General features: G+C 43.7%; 1 protein-coding gene across 2 annotated transcripts in view; it reads left to right on the top strand.

Annotated features, from left to right (window-relative positions):
• Positions 1 to 18,827, top strand: part of TBCEL (tubulin folding cofactor E like) — a 71,269-nt gene that overhangs the window by 10,567 nt on the left and 41,875 nt on the right. The window contains exons 1-3 of one of the 2 annotated variants that reach the window (XM_084868435.1): positions 3,190 to 3,355; positions 16,189 to 16,338; positions 17,946 to 18,085. In XM_084868435.1, coding sequence (XP_084724561.1) covers positions 16,206 to 16,338; positions 17,946 to 18,085 — 273 coding nt within the window. In that variant the 5' untranslated portion in view covers positions 3,190 to 3,355; positions 16,189 to 16,205. Of the gene's footprint in view, positions 1 to 3,189; positions 3,356 to 16,188; positions 16,339 to 17,945; positions 18,086 to 18,827 lie in introns of those variants that run through there. The other variant, XM_084868434.1, reaches the window with a different exon arrangement.

The raw sequence follows: 18,827 nt of genomic DNA, 5'->3' as shown, positions 1-18,827 counted from the left end.
ATTTGTCCTTTTGCATCTGGCTTATTTCTTTTAGCAGTATCTTCAAGATTCATCCATGTGTTAGCATGTGTGAGAATTTCCTTCATTTTCAAAACTGAGTAATATTCCATCATATGTACATTTTGCTTATTTATCCATTCATATGTTCATAGATATTTGAGTTGTTTCCATCTTTGGCCATCTATATTAATAAAAGGGTAATATGCTAATTAGACTGGACATCTTCTGGACGTCCTTCCAGACAAAGCCATAGTGGCAGGAGCCAAGGCAGAGGCAGGGTGATCAGTCTAGCAGGGGAGGGCAGTTAGGGGTGATCAGGCCAGCAGGGGAATAGTAGGGGGCAATCAGGCTACAGGCAGGGATGGTTAGGGGTGATCAGGCAGGCAGGCAGAGTTGGTTAGGGTTGATCAGGCAGGCAGGGGAGCAGTTAGGGCATCAGGCATGCAGAGGGGTTAGGGCGGTCATGCAGGCAGGGAGAATGATTAGGGGTGATAAGGCAGGCAGGTAGGTGAGTGGTTAGGAGCCAGCAGTCCCGGATTGGAGGGGATACAGGCCCAGCTGAGGGACATGACCCCCCTCCCTCCCATGCACGAATTTTGTACACCAGGCCTCTAATCTATATAAAAGCTAGAGCGTCCATTATGACAGAATGGTCGGTCGCTATGTCATGCACTGACCAGGGGGCAGTCACTCAATGCAGGAACTGTTCCCTGGTGGTCATTGCGCTCCCATAGTAGCAGCTCCGCTCAGCTAGAAACCAGGCTCATGGCTGGCGAGCACAGCTGATGCTGGGGGAGCCTCTCCCGGTTCCGTGGCAGCGCTACTGAGCGGCGGTGGCAGCAGATGCAGCAGGGCTGGGAGAGTGGTAGTGGAGCTGCACCTGGCCCCGGCTGGGCTCCTCTGTGGCCGCCTGCCGATTCGGCATGGTACAACCCTCGGGGATGTCGGACTGATGGTTTTGGACTTCGGGGGATCAGTCCAAAACTGGCAGTCCAACATCTCCGGGGGGTCCCAGGTTGTGAGAGGTGCAGACCGGGCTGAGGGACCCCACCCACTCACGAATCTGCACTGGGCCTCTAGTTGTGAATAATGCTGTTACACTGGTGTACAAATATCTACTCAAGTCACTGCTTTCGATTCTTTTGGTATATATCCAGAAGTAGGATTGCTGGGTCGTATAGTAATTCTATGTTTAATTTTTTGAGGATCTACCATTCTGTTTTCCATAGCAGCTATACCGTTATATTCTCACCAGCAATGCACATATATTAACCTGTAGTTACTAAGTATCTATTGTTTTGAAGTATGACATAAATTATTAACTCTTACATATTAATTACACTAGAGTCCCGGTGCATGAAATTCGTTTACCAGTGCAGTTCCTAGGCCTGGCCAGCGATCAGAGCAAGTGGCATGGAAGGGTAGGTCCCAGTTGACTTCTGGCCCTGGGCAGCACCTGGGCTCCCGCGAGCCCCCCTCCACCCGAGTCACGGCGCCCGAGTCCCCAAATGGAGATGCAGTGAGCGTGGACAGACGCCATTGGCTGACGTGCAGCGTGGGTCTGTGGGCAACCCAGCGGCACTGCACGGAAGCCGGGCAGGCATTGCAGACTGGCTCCTGTGTGAACCCACAGGGAGCCTGACCGGCCTCTGCAGCCCCAGCGTCAGCAGCCAGGCTCACCTGGAAGAGTGGGTGCGGGGCGGGCTCCTCACTGGCACCCAGCACCTGACCATGGGGTTTCCCTGGTGCCTGAGCCCTGGCATCCTGAGGGCAGGTGTGGGGGGTGAGAGCAAGCTTGGTGGATACCATGCATTCTCACCACACCTCGGTCCGGTCACCTACACCCCCAGGTAGCTGGTGAGAGGTTGCTGCACCCCGCCCAGGCACTGTGGGAGATTGGTCTCTGCCCCCCTCCCCCAGTTCCCCATCTCAGCCTGGGGCCCCGTCTCCATCGGCCTGCCAGTCCTGCCAGTCGCTGGTTGCCGTCTGCGGGGCGATTGGTCGGGGACTGAGCTCCCACCTGGCTTCCTCAGCATATGGGAGCTGGCCTTATCTCCCCCCCCCCCTCCCCCCCACTGGTCGCCATCTGTGGAGAGATGGGCCCCTGCTCGAACCCACCTTGCCTTGGCGCTGCCTGCTCACCTGTTCCACCATCCTGCCTGGCCTCGCTCTCCTAGGGGCCCATCTGAGCTGGCTGCACCTTCACTGCTGCCAGCACCCTGTTACTGACACTTGCCATGTTTCACGCTACCCCCTGGTGGTAAGCACACATCATAGCGAATGGTCAAACTCGGTCGAGGGGACAATTTGCATATTAGGCGTGAGGATGGCATGGATACCAAAATAAAATGCTCAGTATTAAAACAATTGTAGCTGTAGGTTTTACAGAAGCTTGATAGCAGGTATTTCTGACTGCTATGGATTCATTGCTCAGTCATGTCATCTTTATTTTTGAATCTCCATGGAGATGTAGACATAAGTACATGCTTATTGGTAGATATGAAACATTTTTGTTCATAAATACTCTCATCTCAGAGTTTATTAACAAACCTGCTTAAATATTTTATAAAATTCACTTGATGTGCACAATCAGAATTGATTAGTAAACTCATTGATTAGCATATTTACTGAGTGCCAATTTAGTGAAAAGTTCCAGTCCATGATCATGCAAAGAAGCATTATGGTTCTTACCCTGAAGAACTATTCAGTCTAAGGACACAGGCATAAGCATGAAAGTCACAGCATTATGCACGAGTGGTATAATGCTGCTCAGGAATAGAGATAATGGGCACAATCTGTCCTGTAAACAGCTGAGTAATGAGTAACCTTGAACTTGTGTGCTCACCACAGAGATAGCTTGCACATAGTTTTCTTCTGATGGAAATGAATCCATTCAAGAAACGAATATTCATTGCTTTTTTGGCAGGAAGAAGTTAGGAGTATTTTTTCCCTTTTGGTGACTAAACCATCAGTATTGCTGCTTAGTTTGTGATTCAATTTGATGTAGTTACAAGAGGTATTTGAGGTGTAGTGGTTCTCATATATTTTAATAAGTTGTATTTCTATGATTTTGGGTGATGCCCCATATTGTTGACATGAAATACTTGTTTATTAGTAAAGACGACATGACTCAGTAGATTAGGGCCCACAAAGTCTGACTCATGCTGCTTGGGCCACAGAAACCTGAGCAGTCACCTCAGTGTCAGAGCTGGAAACGGAAGTGTCGGTTTGTCTGTCTCGGAGGCTGGCTGTGGAAGACTGCGAGGCTTTAACACGATTGTTAATCTCGGTGTGGGGCACCTGGCTTTGGGGGAACATGAACTTGGGAGTAAATGTATCTACTCCTGAGTTTTGAGTAAGTACAACAAGCCTTGGGATTTTCCCAAATTGAGTCTGGGCGGGTAGAAAGGGTGTGTAGCCAGTTTGTGGAGGAGCTGGAGGTGCAGCAAGGGTAGGACTCTGCCTTGGATGCAGTAGAATGAAAGGGTGTAGAGAAGGTAAACTGCTTTTGTTGTTCTTGCTGAAAGTTTTTGGAAAGTGCTTTTCTGTACTTTAGAATGCCTAATTTAATGGCAATATAGGCAATGATTTATGTCAACATTTCTGGACATGAATCTATGAAAATCAAGAAAGAAGTGCTTAGAAGTATTTTTGCACAAAGGTACTTCAGTCTAAATAGCAATATTTTCTTAATTTTTGTTTCCTCTCAGATGCTTTCTTATCAGAATCTTAAAATTCTGGGGTTAGTGCATTTGGATCAGAAATTCTAAGCGCTATGTTTATATACGGCAAGCATGTCAGTCATATTTGCAAATGTGCAGTTGTAAATGAGAAAGCTTTTTCTTTTTTCAATATCAAATATGCCTCATGTGCATTGTAGTTGTTTAGTAGAAAATACATACAGGTCTGAGGCTGTACTTCCTGATAACAGAGTTACAGCTCTAGACATCTTTGGACTAAAGAGTGTGAGTTGGATATTTTAACATCTGGTACTATTAGAGAGAGTCAATGCTGTGAGAAGCAAGGAAGGTAATAGCAGTGACTTACCAACAGCATAATTCAAGGACTAAGCGAGAGTCTGAATTCTCATTTCAGTTGGCAATGTTGGATTTTTTTTTCAGTTGGCAATGTTGGATTTTTTTTTTTAAATTGTGTCTTGCAAAGTTGATGTGCTACTTTGTTACACTTAAATGTGGTGTAGTATACAGTTGACTAAAAAATGATGGTTCATAGCAGGTTATGACATGGTGTGTCATGATAATGGATTATCAGTTACACTCAAGTTTTCACTTGGAATGCATAAATTTGTGAATTGGTGAACTATAATTATATAGAATAATTCTGAAAGTTTATTTGAATTAGTTTACTTTCCTTTTTATCTCAAGAAGGCATCAATTTATCCTCTCATAAAAGAGAAACATGCAAATTGACCATACCTTCGCTACGCACACAGCCAATTAGAGTGAATATGCAAATTATCCCAAGCAAAGATGGTGGGTAATTTGCATATGAGGCACTGAGTGGCCTGGATCCTGGAAATATCCCCTGGACCCAGGCCACTCCTAGCCTATAGGCCCAAGCTTAGGTCCTGAGCAGCAGGGATCCCAGAATGCCCCCTGGTCACTCGGACCCTGTGGGTGAAGGTTCTAAGCTGCCTGGAGGGGCAGGAACATCCCCTGAGCTGCTTGTAAATGCTCTTGCACCAAGCAGCGGTTTGGGTCCACGCCCCCAGCCCAGCGCCCACGATGGGGCTGGCTGCTGGCATCTGGGTTGTGCCGAGACCCTGGCAGTCACCGCCGTGTGCGGCCCAGGGTCCCTGCATGTCCCCAGCCTGAGGCCCATGGTGGGGCTGGCTGCTGGCCTCAGAGGCCTTTGGAGATGGGGATGTTCTCTCCCCTTCCCTAACCGCTTGCAAATGCTCCCGCACCAAGCAGCGGTTTGAGTCCATGCCCCCAACCCAGCGCCCTCCATAGGGGGATGGCTGCTGGCCTCAGGGTGTGCCAAGACCCCGGGGGCCACCACGGGGTGGCAGGGACACACCCCGAGCCCAGTGGACACAACCCAGGGGCTGTATGAGCTGCACAGGATACACTTTTAAAAAAACATACTTTTTTTTTTTTTTTTTTTTTTACAGAGAAGAGGGGAGAATATCAGTGAGAGTGAGACATCTATTAGCTGCCTCCTGCACACCCCCTACTGGGGATGTGCCTCCAACCAAGGTACATGCCCCTAACAGGTATCAAACCTGGGACCCTTCAGTCTGCAGGCCACGGTCTATCCACTGAGCCAAACCAGTTTGAGAGTAAATACCTTCTCTGACAGCTCATTGGCTAAGCTCCCTATAGGCTGCCACTTGCAGTGTTCTTGGTAATTTGGGTTATAAGAATCCAAGAAGGTGATCTAGGGTTTTTCCACCACATTCCTGGAGGAAAAAAATGAAGGTCCCCTACTGGAGCGGCTAAGAAATGTCATATCCTGCCCTAGCTGGTTTGGTTCAGGGGTTAGAGCCTTGGCCTGCTGACCGCAGGGTCCGGGTTCAATTCTGATCAAGGGCATGTACCTAGGTTACAGGCTCCTCCCTGGTTGGGGCCCAGGTCAGGGCTCGTGCAGGAGTCAACCAATCAAAGTGTTCCTCTCACATTGATGTTTCTCTCTGTCTCTCCCTTTCTCTTCCACACTCTCTAAAAATCAGTGGAAACATAGCCTCAGATGAGGATAAAAAAAAAAAAAAAAAAAAAAAGAACTGGCATATCCTATGAAAGATACATCTTGAAAAAGCCTAAAGAAAGTTGTCATTTTTTTCACAGTGAAGGGACTAGAGACTGTGTTGATGAAAACACCTTGGGGGATGCAATAGCTGGCAGTGGCTACAGTAGTGGGGTAATGGGGCTGGTGCCTTCCCCTGATCAGCCCGGTTGCCTGACATCCCTTGAGGAGTCCCAGATTGGAGAAGCTGCAGGCTGGGCTGAGGGACACCTTCCCCCCACACTGCACGATTTTCGTGCACTGGGCCTCTAGTCTATATATATAAAAACCTAAGCAACCGTTACAGCCAAATGACCAGAACTGTGATGCACACTGACCACCAGGGGCCAGACACTCAACACAGGAGCTGCCCCCTGGTGGTCAGTGTGCTCCCACAGTCAACCTCCTGCAGTAGGCCAACCTCCCCTGTTCCTTCCCTCTTCTCCCCCCCCCCCCCCCCCCCCTGCAGGCCCCATCAGCCCGGCCCTGATTGGGGCTGGGTGAGACGGCCTGATTGGCCCTAATCTCCGGCCAAGCCTAGGACCCCACCCATTCATAAATTCCTGCCCTGGGACTCTAATATCACCTAATGCTTAGAAAAGGTACTGAGACAGTATTTCAGGTTTACCTATAAATGAAATTAAGAGTGAAACTGTCTAGCCTAATTATATTGACTTGGATAATGTCCCTGAAGTGTTTTTATGACTTCAGCAGTAAAAGGTTCTTAATGAAATACTCTACAAACCTTAAAAATTATAATGTAGATTTATGTTTAGTGATAAAGTTTTTCATGAGCTACTTAATGAAAAGGCATTTTACAAAGCTATATATGTAAAGTAACTCAATCTTTGTGTAAAAAGTACATATCTACATTGCAGGAGAAATTGTCTGGAAACTTATGCACCATAGGAGCATCCTTCGTTTCCTCTACTTGCTGAATCCGTTACCAAAGCTTCCAGGTGTGGCTGTGGCGCTAGACATGCTACTGATAAGGGCAGGCCTGGGCAACACTTACTTCCATGCTTGACTTAGCTGATAAAAAGGAAAAGTACATCTACACAGAAACTGTATGGTGTTATAGTTGTGGGTTTTTTTCCCCTATTAAACAGTTAAAAAAAATCAGAATGTAAATCACTGGTATTTTTAAAGCAATTGAACATTTAAAATTTTCAGAATGTGTATACTTGTATTTTTAAAGCAATTATTTAGAAAAAAAACTTAAAAAAAAATTTCACCTAAGTATATGTTTTATTGATTTTTCTCTCTTTAGAGAGAGAGAAAGGGGGAAGGGGAGAGAGAAACATTGATTAGTTGCCCCCTGAACACACCCTAATCAGGTACGTGCCCTTACTGGGAATCCAACCGCAACCTTTTTTTGAAAATGGGGCAAACCTCCAACCAACTGAACAACCCAGCCTGAGCTAGAAAAAAGCTTATCAATAGATCCTTAGGTATTCATGTATTTAATCTTTCTTGGAGGGAAAAACATATAACACACGTATGTTTTCCTCGAGTAATTGTGTTTTATTGAGATATACTTATGCTGAAGATCAGAAAGATTTGGAAAAGAAATGAACAAAAATCCTAGCTAACCTAAAATGTCCAAGATACTAGCAGTGTTTGAGTACAGTGAGGATTTTTCATAAAAGGAAGCTTTCCCATATGAGGTAAAAAATCCACAAAGCAAAAGTTAAATCAGCTTAAAAATAATTTTTAAAAAATACTTGGAAAAATTGAGAAAGCCTGTAATCTTAAAAGATTCTTCGATGGTCTCTGAGAGATTCCTTCCACAGATTTATTTTGTTATTATTGACCTCCTGCACCTTGCCTCCAAAGAACTCAGCCTATTAATATCTCTCTTAACCAATTTAAAAAAAGAACAAGCTATAAAAACTCTCTGAACATTTGGTTTTTCTTCATCCATTGTCCCATCTCTTCTGCTTTCATTGAAGCTTCTCAAAGGCCTGGTCTGCACTCACTGTCTTCACTTATTGCCTTAGCTTCCCGTGTGTACCCCTTGTCTGTCCTGAAAATGCTTCCCCAAGATGAATAAACTAATTGCCCAAGGGCTTTAAAATTCTCACCATTTTTGACCTCTTTATATTCTGCATAACGATTGGTAACCCCCATCCTTGCACTATTCATGGTGATCTATCAACATTTTTCTTACTCTTATCTCTTTGAGCAATAAGCGGAGTCTCCCATCCACTCCGCAGTCACATGTCCTGCTCCCCCCAACATGTATTTCATGGTTCAGCTATACAGCTAGCTCCCTGGCCAGTGCTTGATGTCTCCTGTGCCTGGTCACATTGTATTATTTCCTGTGCCTGCAATGCTGTCCACCGTTAACCTAATCTTCAACATCCTTCAAGTGCCTCAGGTTTCACCTCCTTCCTTGTTCTGTGTGGCCTTCCTTGTTCTTGTAGGTTGTGGCTGTCCTAAGGACAGAGTTTGGGCTTTCCTCACTTCTTTAGTGCTCCACACAGTGTTCGGCAGAAATACAAAGTGTTTGGCACAAATGCACCATCTGCTTCCTGTTTGTGGAACAGAACTAAGTAAGACTTGAAGCTCTGTGAGGACATTTGTTTTTATAAATTCACTATAGAGGCCTGGTGCACTGATTTGTGCAATGGTGGGATCCCTTGGCCTGGCCTGCGGGGATCGTGCCAAACCCACTCCCTTCCCTCTGAGATTCATCAGTCTGTTCGTGTTTCTATGCCTGTGGTTTCCACTCCTGCATTGAGTGACTGCCCCCTGGTGGTCAGTGCACATCCTAGCTACCGGTCAGCCAGTCAAATGGTCAGCCGGTCACTTAGGCTTTTATATATGTTAGATGAATGGGGAAATAATTGGTAAGGTACCCAAGAGAGATAGCAAAGTTAACTGATTATATTTGCTCTCTATTTTTATCAAACAAGTAGTAAAGAGATTTTCATTCTTAAATGGTCTTATAAAGGAACTAGACATTTAAGTGGAGAAAAATGACTAGAATGAAATGTCATCTGACCAAAGGAACCTAAAGGTGAAATTGTAGAATCTTCATCTAAACTGATTAACCTAAGTTTTGTTTTTAAATAATTGGAAAAAATATGGGCAGGTTATGGGATCTCTTAATACGACCCGCGTGGTTCAGGGCCCACTCAGGGTCCAGTTTCTGGAGAAGGCCGCACACTAAAATGAAGAGACTGGAAAAGAGTTAATTTGGGGGGCTAGGCGGGAGTCCACCTCTAGTGGGAAGACTACCACTAGGCTCTGGCCTTGCTGTCCCTTTTATTGAGGCTATGGGATACACCCATTACCCTTAACCTGTTAACCGGGGAGTTTGCTCTTTAATTACGCAACGTACAACGGGTGCATACTCTTTCACTAGGACGTGTCAGTATGTCACGCCCAGTGGACGTAATTTTATATTATATATTTTTTATTTATACTTAATTAAAATAAATGAAATATATATTTTTTCATTTATTTATATATAAAGCACAAAGGAAAATACAAACTTATAAACAAATAGAAAAGAATACCAACAAAAAAATGGAAACATCGAATTAAAAAATTATAAATTTTACAATTATAAAGATTACAAAAAATATATATTTTTTATTTCTATACACAATAAAATATATAAAAAAGTTAACAATTACAGAACAATAAAAGCACACAAATAAAATAGAAATATTGAATTTAAAAAATTGAAATATAGATGTAAAAATTCAAAACTCAACTTCCGTGTGATATATTTTAAAACAATTGTTGATACATAGTGCTACCTTACAATCCGGACACCAGTATGTAGATTCTTTCCTAACACCTTTTTTGTAGCAAACTCGGCATTTCCTGGATTTAGTTTTCCTATATCGCTTTTCATTTGTTCTGGAAAATGCCTTTCAACTAAGCGTGATGGTTTAGACGTAGAGCTGCTTGTTGATGTCTTTGGGTGGGTTTTCACTATGTTGTTATCTACCAATTTCTCTACACACTCTATCAAAAAGTGTTATCGATCCAAATGACCTTTATCTTTTTTTGTATATAATATATGCACTGAAGCAGCACATAATCAATTAATGGTAGAAAAATTTTTTTATAAAATTTTTTTACCCTGTTACGGGCAGCCGTGTAGGCCACCATAACTCTATCTCCCAAATCTATGCCGCCCATATTCTTGTTATAATCCAGGACAACATTCGGTTTTTCTTGCCTTCTTCCTCTCTTTTCAGTCATTGTCTTTTCGTCATTATGAATAGAACTGAGCATCAATACGTCTTTTTTATCTTTCCATTTTAAAACCATAAGTTTGTCTTTGATTCTTACTATATGTTCATTTTTCTATAATTTTTTTGCTTTTATTTCACTGGGGATTCCGACTCTGTTTATCCTCATTGTTCCAACAATGTCTGTATTGTTTTGACACAAGAGTTCAGCCAAATGAATTGACGTATAGAAATTATCTAAGTAAATCCTATACCCTTTATTCAGTAAGTCATGTGTTAACTCCAAAACAATTCTTGTCGATTGTTTTTCTTGTGGGTAGTTCGAACCATAATTTGTGTCCTTGCCTGTGTATAAAATTATATTTTGTACGTATCCAGATTGGCTTTCACTCAAGATAAACAACTTCATTCCAAATCTAGCTCTTTTTGTAGATATATATTGTTTCCAAGATAAATTCCCTTTCCATAATAAAAGAGATTCATCTACGCATATTTCTTGTTCACATACATAAAAACTTTTAAACTTTTCTGACAAATTATTGATGATTGGATCAATTTTATATGTTTTTCTATTATATAAAGGTTGGAGATATAAAAAATATAAGTAAATAATATATTATACGAAAATAGGTAAGTGTAAGTACGTACCCGTCACTGCTCACCCAGAACACGTCCACCACTCTCAATAGCGAAATTATACTGATTCCCTCCGTGTCTTAAATTCATGTCGAAACATGTATGGATGACTAATACCTTTGTTGTTCGGAAATATATGTCCCACTGATTTCAGTGCGCAACATATATTTCAAGGACGTATTCATATGTCCTGCCTGTACCCGATATTGTTTTACGTTTGATGTATTTATTAAGCAGCTTCGGGAGACACCCAATGTCCTTAGGCAGGTAATAATCGGATTATCATATCAGTAAGGATTTACATGATTTCAAGATGGGGAAGTTGCCTCAGTTACCATTGTCTCAATTAGATAGGGAGTGGTTGGCTCTGACCTTTCAGAGCTTCAAGGTTGACCAGCCTTTTACATCTTTCTATTAGTGAGACAATGATTGGTTTCTGGCAGCAGGTGGCTTTTGGAGTGTAGTTTTTTCTGCCCTTCTCTGATGAGTAGATGAGAAGGGTTAGTTGTGTGTAAGTGGCTTCATGTCAAGTGACTGACAGTAGTTTTAAACTACTTGAGAATGTTTCCCTGGTCTCCACTATGTTTTTGCTGTGAAAACTCTTCCTGGAGATGTAGCCTTCTCCTAAACTAATGCATATTTTTAAAGAATTACTGCAGTTTATTTTTCAGAATTGTTTCTTGTCCCAGTAGTCTGGATCCTGTCGGTGGCTTCCTGCTGCAGAAGCTCCATTCCACCTGGCTAGTCCCCAGGAAGAGGTGGCAGGCAGGCCTGACCTCCCAGATCCCATGGGCTTTTTTATGACTGTCACCTCTGCCTCTGGAGCCCTTATGTTCCAGAGCACAGTAGTTTGGATAGTTGGGTAATTTGGATGAAATATTTGGCTAACATTCATTAACACACTTAACTTGTCTAGTGAAGGAAGTGGCTGCAGGCCTGAGGGTACTCTCTGCACCCTCCTCCACACAGTACACTGTGGAGCTTTTGCTTCGTGCTGGACATGGCCTATTTTCTATTTGAGTTTCATACTAATTTTGACCTAGTCCTTTGGGGATATAAAGTGCAAATTGTTTGATAGCATTTGAGGGTACTTCGGTGACTGGGTGTTCTGTTGTGATATTAATCTACTAGAGGCCCAGTGTCCAGATTTGTGCAACAGTGGGGTCCCTCGGCCTGGCCTGTGGGGACTGGGCTGAAACTGGCAGTCCAACATCCCCCAAAGAGGCCTCAGATTGTGAGAGGGCACAGGCCAGGCAGATGGACCACACCAGTGCACAATGAGGCTGGGGAGGGACTGCAGGAGGGCTCCAGGGTGTGTCCAGCCCATCTTGCCCAGTCGCTAACCTAGAAGCAAGCTAACCTACCTGTTGGAGCATCTGCCTCCTGATGGTCAGTGCGTCATAGCAACTGGTCGAACGGTCGAACAAACAGTTGGACACAGCATATTAGGCTTTTATTATGTAGGATTTGGCAAAAGTACACTGAGGAAGTTACCCACCAACATGCTCTTTGTCCTGGACATTCTCCAGCCTTTACAAGAGCATAGTATAGTCAGGATTGGAGGCACAAAGGAGTTGACATTTTCACAGGCGCACTCTACAACTTGATGATGGGACCAAGTGACATCACCCAGGACTCAAGGCTGCCGACTAAGCACCAATTTAGTACACTTTTACAAATGTGTCAGCACCATGCCTACTGGAGAGCCAGTCAGGTGTAATTTGACACCTGTTTTCTCCCCCAGAAAGACATAGATTACCCTCCCACCCCAAAAAAACCTTTTCAAAGGCTTCGCTTAAAAGATCTTTTTTTTCCATCCTGGATTCCTCAGTTTTCAGTCTGCTTGGTTTTCAGTTTTCCTTTTCCACTACTGTTCCTCCTTAAACTGCCTCAACAGATTTTGAGTAGATTTAGGTTACTGATTCATTTTGCAATCTTAACTTTCTAATTCAAAGCTCATGTATTAATGTGTACACTATCTACATTCCTGGGAAGCTTTTTCAATAGAGTCTCCTGGAAAATGGTCAGTGAAGGCACTGGCACTGCTTTTAAGTCCTTAGGGGGAAAAGGAAGGAGATGCCCAGGCTGTCTGGGAGAGTTGTTAGGCCTGGGACCATGAAGAAAAACCTTTCTAGGTGCTATGCACTGTAATTACCTGCTTACGAGGACTTACTTTGACTTTAATATATGTTTAATATTACCATTCCTCAGTTTTCTCCATTTAAATTGTGTATAAGATTATTGCTCTTGAATTGCATAGATTTGAAGTGAAGTGGTCCTGACGCTTCCAGTTAAAAGATGCTATTTCATCTCAGGTGACCATTATGCTGAGGCTGACAGCTCAGCACCCTCCCTACACCCTTTAATCTTTTGAACTGCTAATTGCGTGGAAGATAGCAGTGTAACTTCTTTTTGTTAAACATTTCTAAAATTTTTCTTGGCATTTGCTTGAGACAGTCTTTGATAAGAGCTGAGGTGCTGTTGCTGATGACATAGCCCCTGCTCCGATAAATTTACATTGAAAAAAATAACCTTTCAACTGGAAGTTTCCTGAGGCGTAGATGACTGCATCTGCTGTGACACACTCGGCACTGTGGTAGAGGACACTGTAGCACTGATCCCTCGTGGACAGAGCTGAGACAGGCTACGTCCTTCAGCTCAACGAGGATCCCCACAGGGCAGCCCTGTATTCTCAAAGGGACAGTCTGTAGTCTCAGCTGGTAAATTGTACAAATACAGTTTTTGGTACTGCAAGTAGACAAGTGTTTGTACTGGCACAAGAACAGACACACATGTCAAGGAACAGAATAGAGAGCCCAGAAATAAAGCCATGCCTAAATGGTCAATTAATCTACAAAAAAGGAAGCAAGAACATATATTGTTGTAAAAGTCATTCTATTCAATAAATTGTGTTGGGGAAACTGGGCAGATAAATGCAAAGCAATCAGACTAGATCACTTCTTACACCATAAACAAAAATAAATTAAAAACCAGAGACTTAAATGTAAAACCTGAAACTATAAAACTCCTAGAAGAAAATTTAGTAAACTCTTTAAAAAAATATTTTATTGATTTTTTTTACAGAGAGAAAGAGAGAGGGCTAGAGAGTTAGAAATATTGATGAGAGAATATCATCTATCAGCTGCCTCTTGCACACCCCTACTGGGGATGTGCCCGCAACCAAGTTACATGCCCTTGATCGGAATCGAAACTGAGACCTTTCAGTCCGCAGGCCGACTCTCTCTCCACTGAGCCAAACCAGTCAGCAGCACAATTATATATATATATATATATATATATATATATATATATATATATATATATATATATATATATCTTGGGCAGAGGCAGCAAAAGTAAAAATAACTTGGGCAAAAAGCATACTCTGGCTTTTTGAAAAAAATTCAGAGAGGAAGGGAAAGGGGGAGAGAGAAAAACATCAATGATGAGAGAGAATCATTGATTGCCTGCCTCCTGCATGCCCCCTACTGGGGATTGAGCACACAACCCTGACCTGGAATCAAACTATGTCTGACTTCCTGATTCGTAGGACAACTCTCAACCACTGAGCCGAACTGGCCAGGCTCTGGCTCTTTAAAGGATGATTTTTAGAAATGGACATAGAATAATTTGTTTCTATCTCATCAACTAGAACTTAATCATATTGTCATTCCTAAATACAGGTAGCGATGTACACAGTTAAACATTTTTTTTTACTATGGAGGAAGAGGAGAAAAATAGAGGATTCATTCAAATGCTTTAGTCTGATGTTTAGTCTTTACTTTCTGTTTAGTCCTTTTCCTATTATTTAGCACATGAACCCTATGCACCAGCCAACAGTCTTCTTGTTGCCCTGGGTTGAGAATGATGGCCTCTTCCTCGAAGTCATGTAGCACTTTTCGTCTGTATTGTGATGATCATGTGCTGAACTGTACTGCTGGCTTGTCTACATGTGGCCTTCCTGAGTCATAATTTTAAATATATTTTATGAGTCATAAGGTCTCACCACAGTATGAATTCTTAGGGGCAGTGACCGTGTCCTAGGTGTCTGCAGTGCCTAGCCTAGTGCCTTATAAATAATTCTTTTTTTTTTTTTTTTTTTTTTTTTTTTTAATTTTAAACCTTGTTTTTTGTTTTTTTTCTGCCCTGGGAATTGAGAGCAAACTTGTTTACATGTAAATTTGCCCTTAGGCTATCAAAAGGTGTAGCCATTCAAGTGTAAATGGACACATTGTTTAAACATAGCTGCTGGTTGGAATTGGATTACCTGTTCTGGGTGGGAAGGGCTTGTCATTCCCTTTCTCCATTAAAATTAAGGTGTTAGCTTTAAAATCTCTTTTTGGCAAGAGACCTTAAACTTTCAGAACTTTAAATTTTTCAGATAGTAAATCAGTTACTTAGCATTTTCTCAAATCAATAATACCTCCACATGCCCAAGGATACACTTCACACAAAAGACATTTCCAAAGAGATCAACCAACCTCATCCAGGCCCCACACAAGGCACTCACAGATCAACACCCCAGCGCTATACTAACTCAACACATCCAGATCTAAGCCTTCCTCATTTGATTCAGCAGACCCTCAAGTTCCCCCAAAAGTTTCCAGCCATGTGTGAGAGGTAGCCTTGGGGCGGAGGCAGGCGAGGAGCGAGCTGTTCCGGGCCTGGCCTCTGTTGCTCTGGTTCATTCCACAACCAGCTGTTCCAGGTCTGGCCACTGCCGCTCCCGACCTGGCTGCTCCCGGCATGGCTGCTGCTGCTCCGGGCCTGGCCGCACCCGACCTGGCTGCTCTGGGCCCAGCTATTTCGGGCCTGGCTGCTCCCGACCTGGCTGCTCCAAGCATGGTTGCTGCTGCTCTGTGCCTGGCTGCTCCCAACCCGGCTGCTCTGAGCCCGGCTGCCCCAGGCCCGGCCGCTCCTAGCCTGGCAGCTCCCGGCCTGGATGCTCCGGGCTTGGCTGCTGATGTTTTGGGTCTGGCTGCTCCCGACCCGGCTGCTCTGGGCCTGGCTTCTCCCGGCCTGGGTGTTCCTGGACTGGCCACCCTGGGCTTGACCACCTCCGCCTCAGGCCTGGCTACCACTGCCCCAGGTCTGGCTGCTCCAGGCCTGGCTGCTGCTGCTCTGGGGCCTGGCTGTTGCTGCTCCAGGCCCGGCTGCCACTGCCTTGTGCCTGGTCACTCTAGGCCTGGCCGCCGCCGTTCCAATATTCTGTCCTTTTTTTTTTTCTTTTTTTTTTTTTAAACGCATTTATGTTGCAATGTTGGCTGCTGAGTTGAGTTCCGACTTAGTCTTCGATTTTTCAAGATCTTCTTTATATTCTTTCTTAAGTAATTTTACTATCTTTTGTTCTCTGTGGGCTCCTGTGCTGCTTCAGCCTGTTGCAGGGGTCGGCGCCGCCCAGGAAGCAGCCCCCGGCCTCGGCTCCGTGGCCTGCGCTCAGTGGTCGAAGGCCCAGGGGCACCCCCCCGCCCTGGGGGCCCCGTCGCCCAGCTCCTTGCTGGCGCCCGGCTGGCCCGTGTCTCAAATAATTAGTTCTTAATAAATATTTCTTATATTAGAAAATAAATAATCCTGATGACTTCTTGGTTTCTTGTAGAATTTTAGGAAAGGAAGATGGATCAGCCTACTGGAAGGAGTTTTATGCAAGTGTTATGTGAAAAATATAGTCCTGAAAACTTTCCTTACCGCCGTGGTCCTGGGATGGGAATCCACGTCCCAGCTACACCTCAGGGCTCTCCTATGAAAGGTGAGAAAGAGATCGAAAATATTTATTTGCTGGACTTACTTAGGACATTAAACCAGAATATTGCCTTTTTGCAAATACTTTTATTTTGAATTATGAGTCAGTTTTTCTCCCTTACTGTGATTTCATTTTTTTGAAAAAACTGAAAGGACTTGTTTTGCTCCTTAGTGGTCGAAAGTCATTTTAGTTGGACTCATAGGGCAAGAACGATATTTGAGTGATATCATTTCTACTACATATTCTTTCACGAACTTGGAGGGTGCAAGAGACTGCAAAACTCCTTTGTCCTCAACAGCCAAACAGCCTAACTGAATGACAAGTTAGTCACATTTACGAAACTAACATGAGGTAGTTTATGCTGAGCCCAGTGAATGATACAGTGATTGGGGAAGAAGTTTAGGAGAGAGTTAATATCAGAAAAGGATTCAAAGCTGTGAGACTTGAACTAACCCCTCAAGAATGTAGAATTTTGTTAGAGAAGAGATAAAGACATTCTAGAAGAGGGATTATGATATGAGCAAAGGTCTACAAATAGAAGTGTGCATGCTGTTTTAGCTCATTGTTGTAACAAACAGTTCATAGAATTAGTTCTTTGTAATTATGGAAAGTTATTATTGGACAGTGTTTTGGTTCCTATATCCAAAGGTTAATGAGCGTTTATTTAATTTCTCATTGCAGCGATCTTCTCATTCCATATCCACTGGAATGACGAAGTGGAATTCTTACTAGGTCATTTTTCTCAGGCTTAATTCTCTTTCTGAAAAACTTGATACTGATAAGTACTAAATTGAAAAATCATGCAATGTGAGGCCTCCATTATTAAATAATACTTAATGAGTCCTTGTTTTATACACATAGGGAAAGAGTGGTTGAATTCTCATGCTTACCCATTTTATTAGAGACTGTAGCCTGATGCACGAAATTCGTGCAAAAGTAATCCTTTCTTCCCCCTGCTGCCGGCACTGGTGGGCTTCCCTCCGGCGCACCGGAACCCGGAACCTGGGCTTCCCTCGCAGAGGGAGGCCTCACCCACCATCTCAGCCCTCACGTGGGTAGCCTGGGCCTCCCTCTGCAGAAGATCACGGGGCTGTGGCCGGGCCCCTACCAATTGCATCGCACTGCCTTGGCCACCCTGTGCCAGTGGGTGTCATAGCGTGGTCCCGATGGCCATTCCACTGTTCGGCCATTCGGTTGATTTGCATATGTGTGCTTTTATTATATAGGATATTATATAGGATAGGATAGTAAGTGATTTTATTGGCACATGTAGACAAACAGAAGTAGGTTAGCAGAGACTACATTTTAAAGAGGAAAGAACTAAGGCCAGTAAGAAGACACTGGTAGTCAACACGAGTCATGTGGACCTGGCCTTCAGGTGGCGAGATGATGGCCTATGTGAGGGATGCCAGGCTGCGGGCGGGGAACCCCGGGACTTCCATCTCCTCGGGGTTTGTTTTGAAACAAACTGTTGCCTGCTTCGAATTTGGCGTCTCCACTGAGAATTCAGAACCCTTGGGTCCCATCGTAGCTTTTGGTTTGATTCCTGGGGGCTGTGTGTGTCAGACAAGAACGAGGCTGACAAAGAAAGTGTTCTGTTTCCTGTGATCCAGATCGCCTCAACCTCCCGAGCGTCCTGGTGCTGAACAGCTGCGGGATTACCTGTGCGGGGGAGGAGACCGAAATCGCTGCCTTTTGTGCTCACGTGTCAGAGCTGGATCTTTCTGACAACAAACTGGAAGACTGGCAGGAGGTAAAGCTCTCCTATCGCTGCCCTTTGGGGGAATGCAGCAATAATCCTTGCATTGCTTATGGTATCAAGTATTCTGCTGAACTCGTTCTCATTTGAGGTTCTTGTTGCCTGTCTGCCTAAGATACATAACTGTCTATTTCAGCTGTTCTTATGGTAATTTTTCAATTAGCTTGATTATTAGTTTTTACTAATGTGAAAAACACTGAGGAACTTTATTCCAGGCATCGAAAGGGTAATAAGTTGAGGGAAGTTTAGATTGCTAGCAGTGCGTTAAATTTTCTACTTTCGTTTTTTTAAATATGTTTTATTGATTTTTTTACAGAGAGGAAGGGAGAGGGATAGAGAGTTAGAAACATCCATGAGAGAGAAACATCAATCAGCTGCCTCCTGCACACCTCCTACTGGTGATGTGCCCGCAACCAAGGTACATGCTATTGACTAGAATCAAACCTGGGACCCTTGAATCCGCAGGCTGACGCTCTATCCACTGAGCCATACTGGTTAGGGCAAATTTCCTACTCTTTCACTGGTTTACACATCCTATACTTATTCTCTGCTACTACTTTAACATTTATTACTAAAAACTGACATAAAAGTTGTTTAGGGTTGGAAGTAATATTCTTGTTACTGAAATTTATTCCAAATATTTTACCCTGTTTCCCCGAAAATAAGACAGTGTCTTATATTAATTTTTTCTCCCAAAGTTGCGCTAGGTCTTATTTTCAGGGGATGTCTTATCTTT

The sequence above is a fragment of the Pipistrellus hanaki genome (assembly GCF_964339955.1).
Source record: "Pipistrellus hanaki genome assembly, chromosome: 19".
NCBI classification, from domain to species: Eukaryota; Metazoa; Chordata; class Mammalia; order Chiroptera; family Vespertilionidae; genus Pipistrellus; species Pipistrellus hanaki.
The sequence above is the reverse complement of the archived record's forward strand: the minus strand, read 5'-3'. Positions and strand labels throughout refer to the sequence as shown.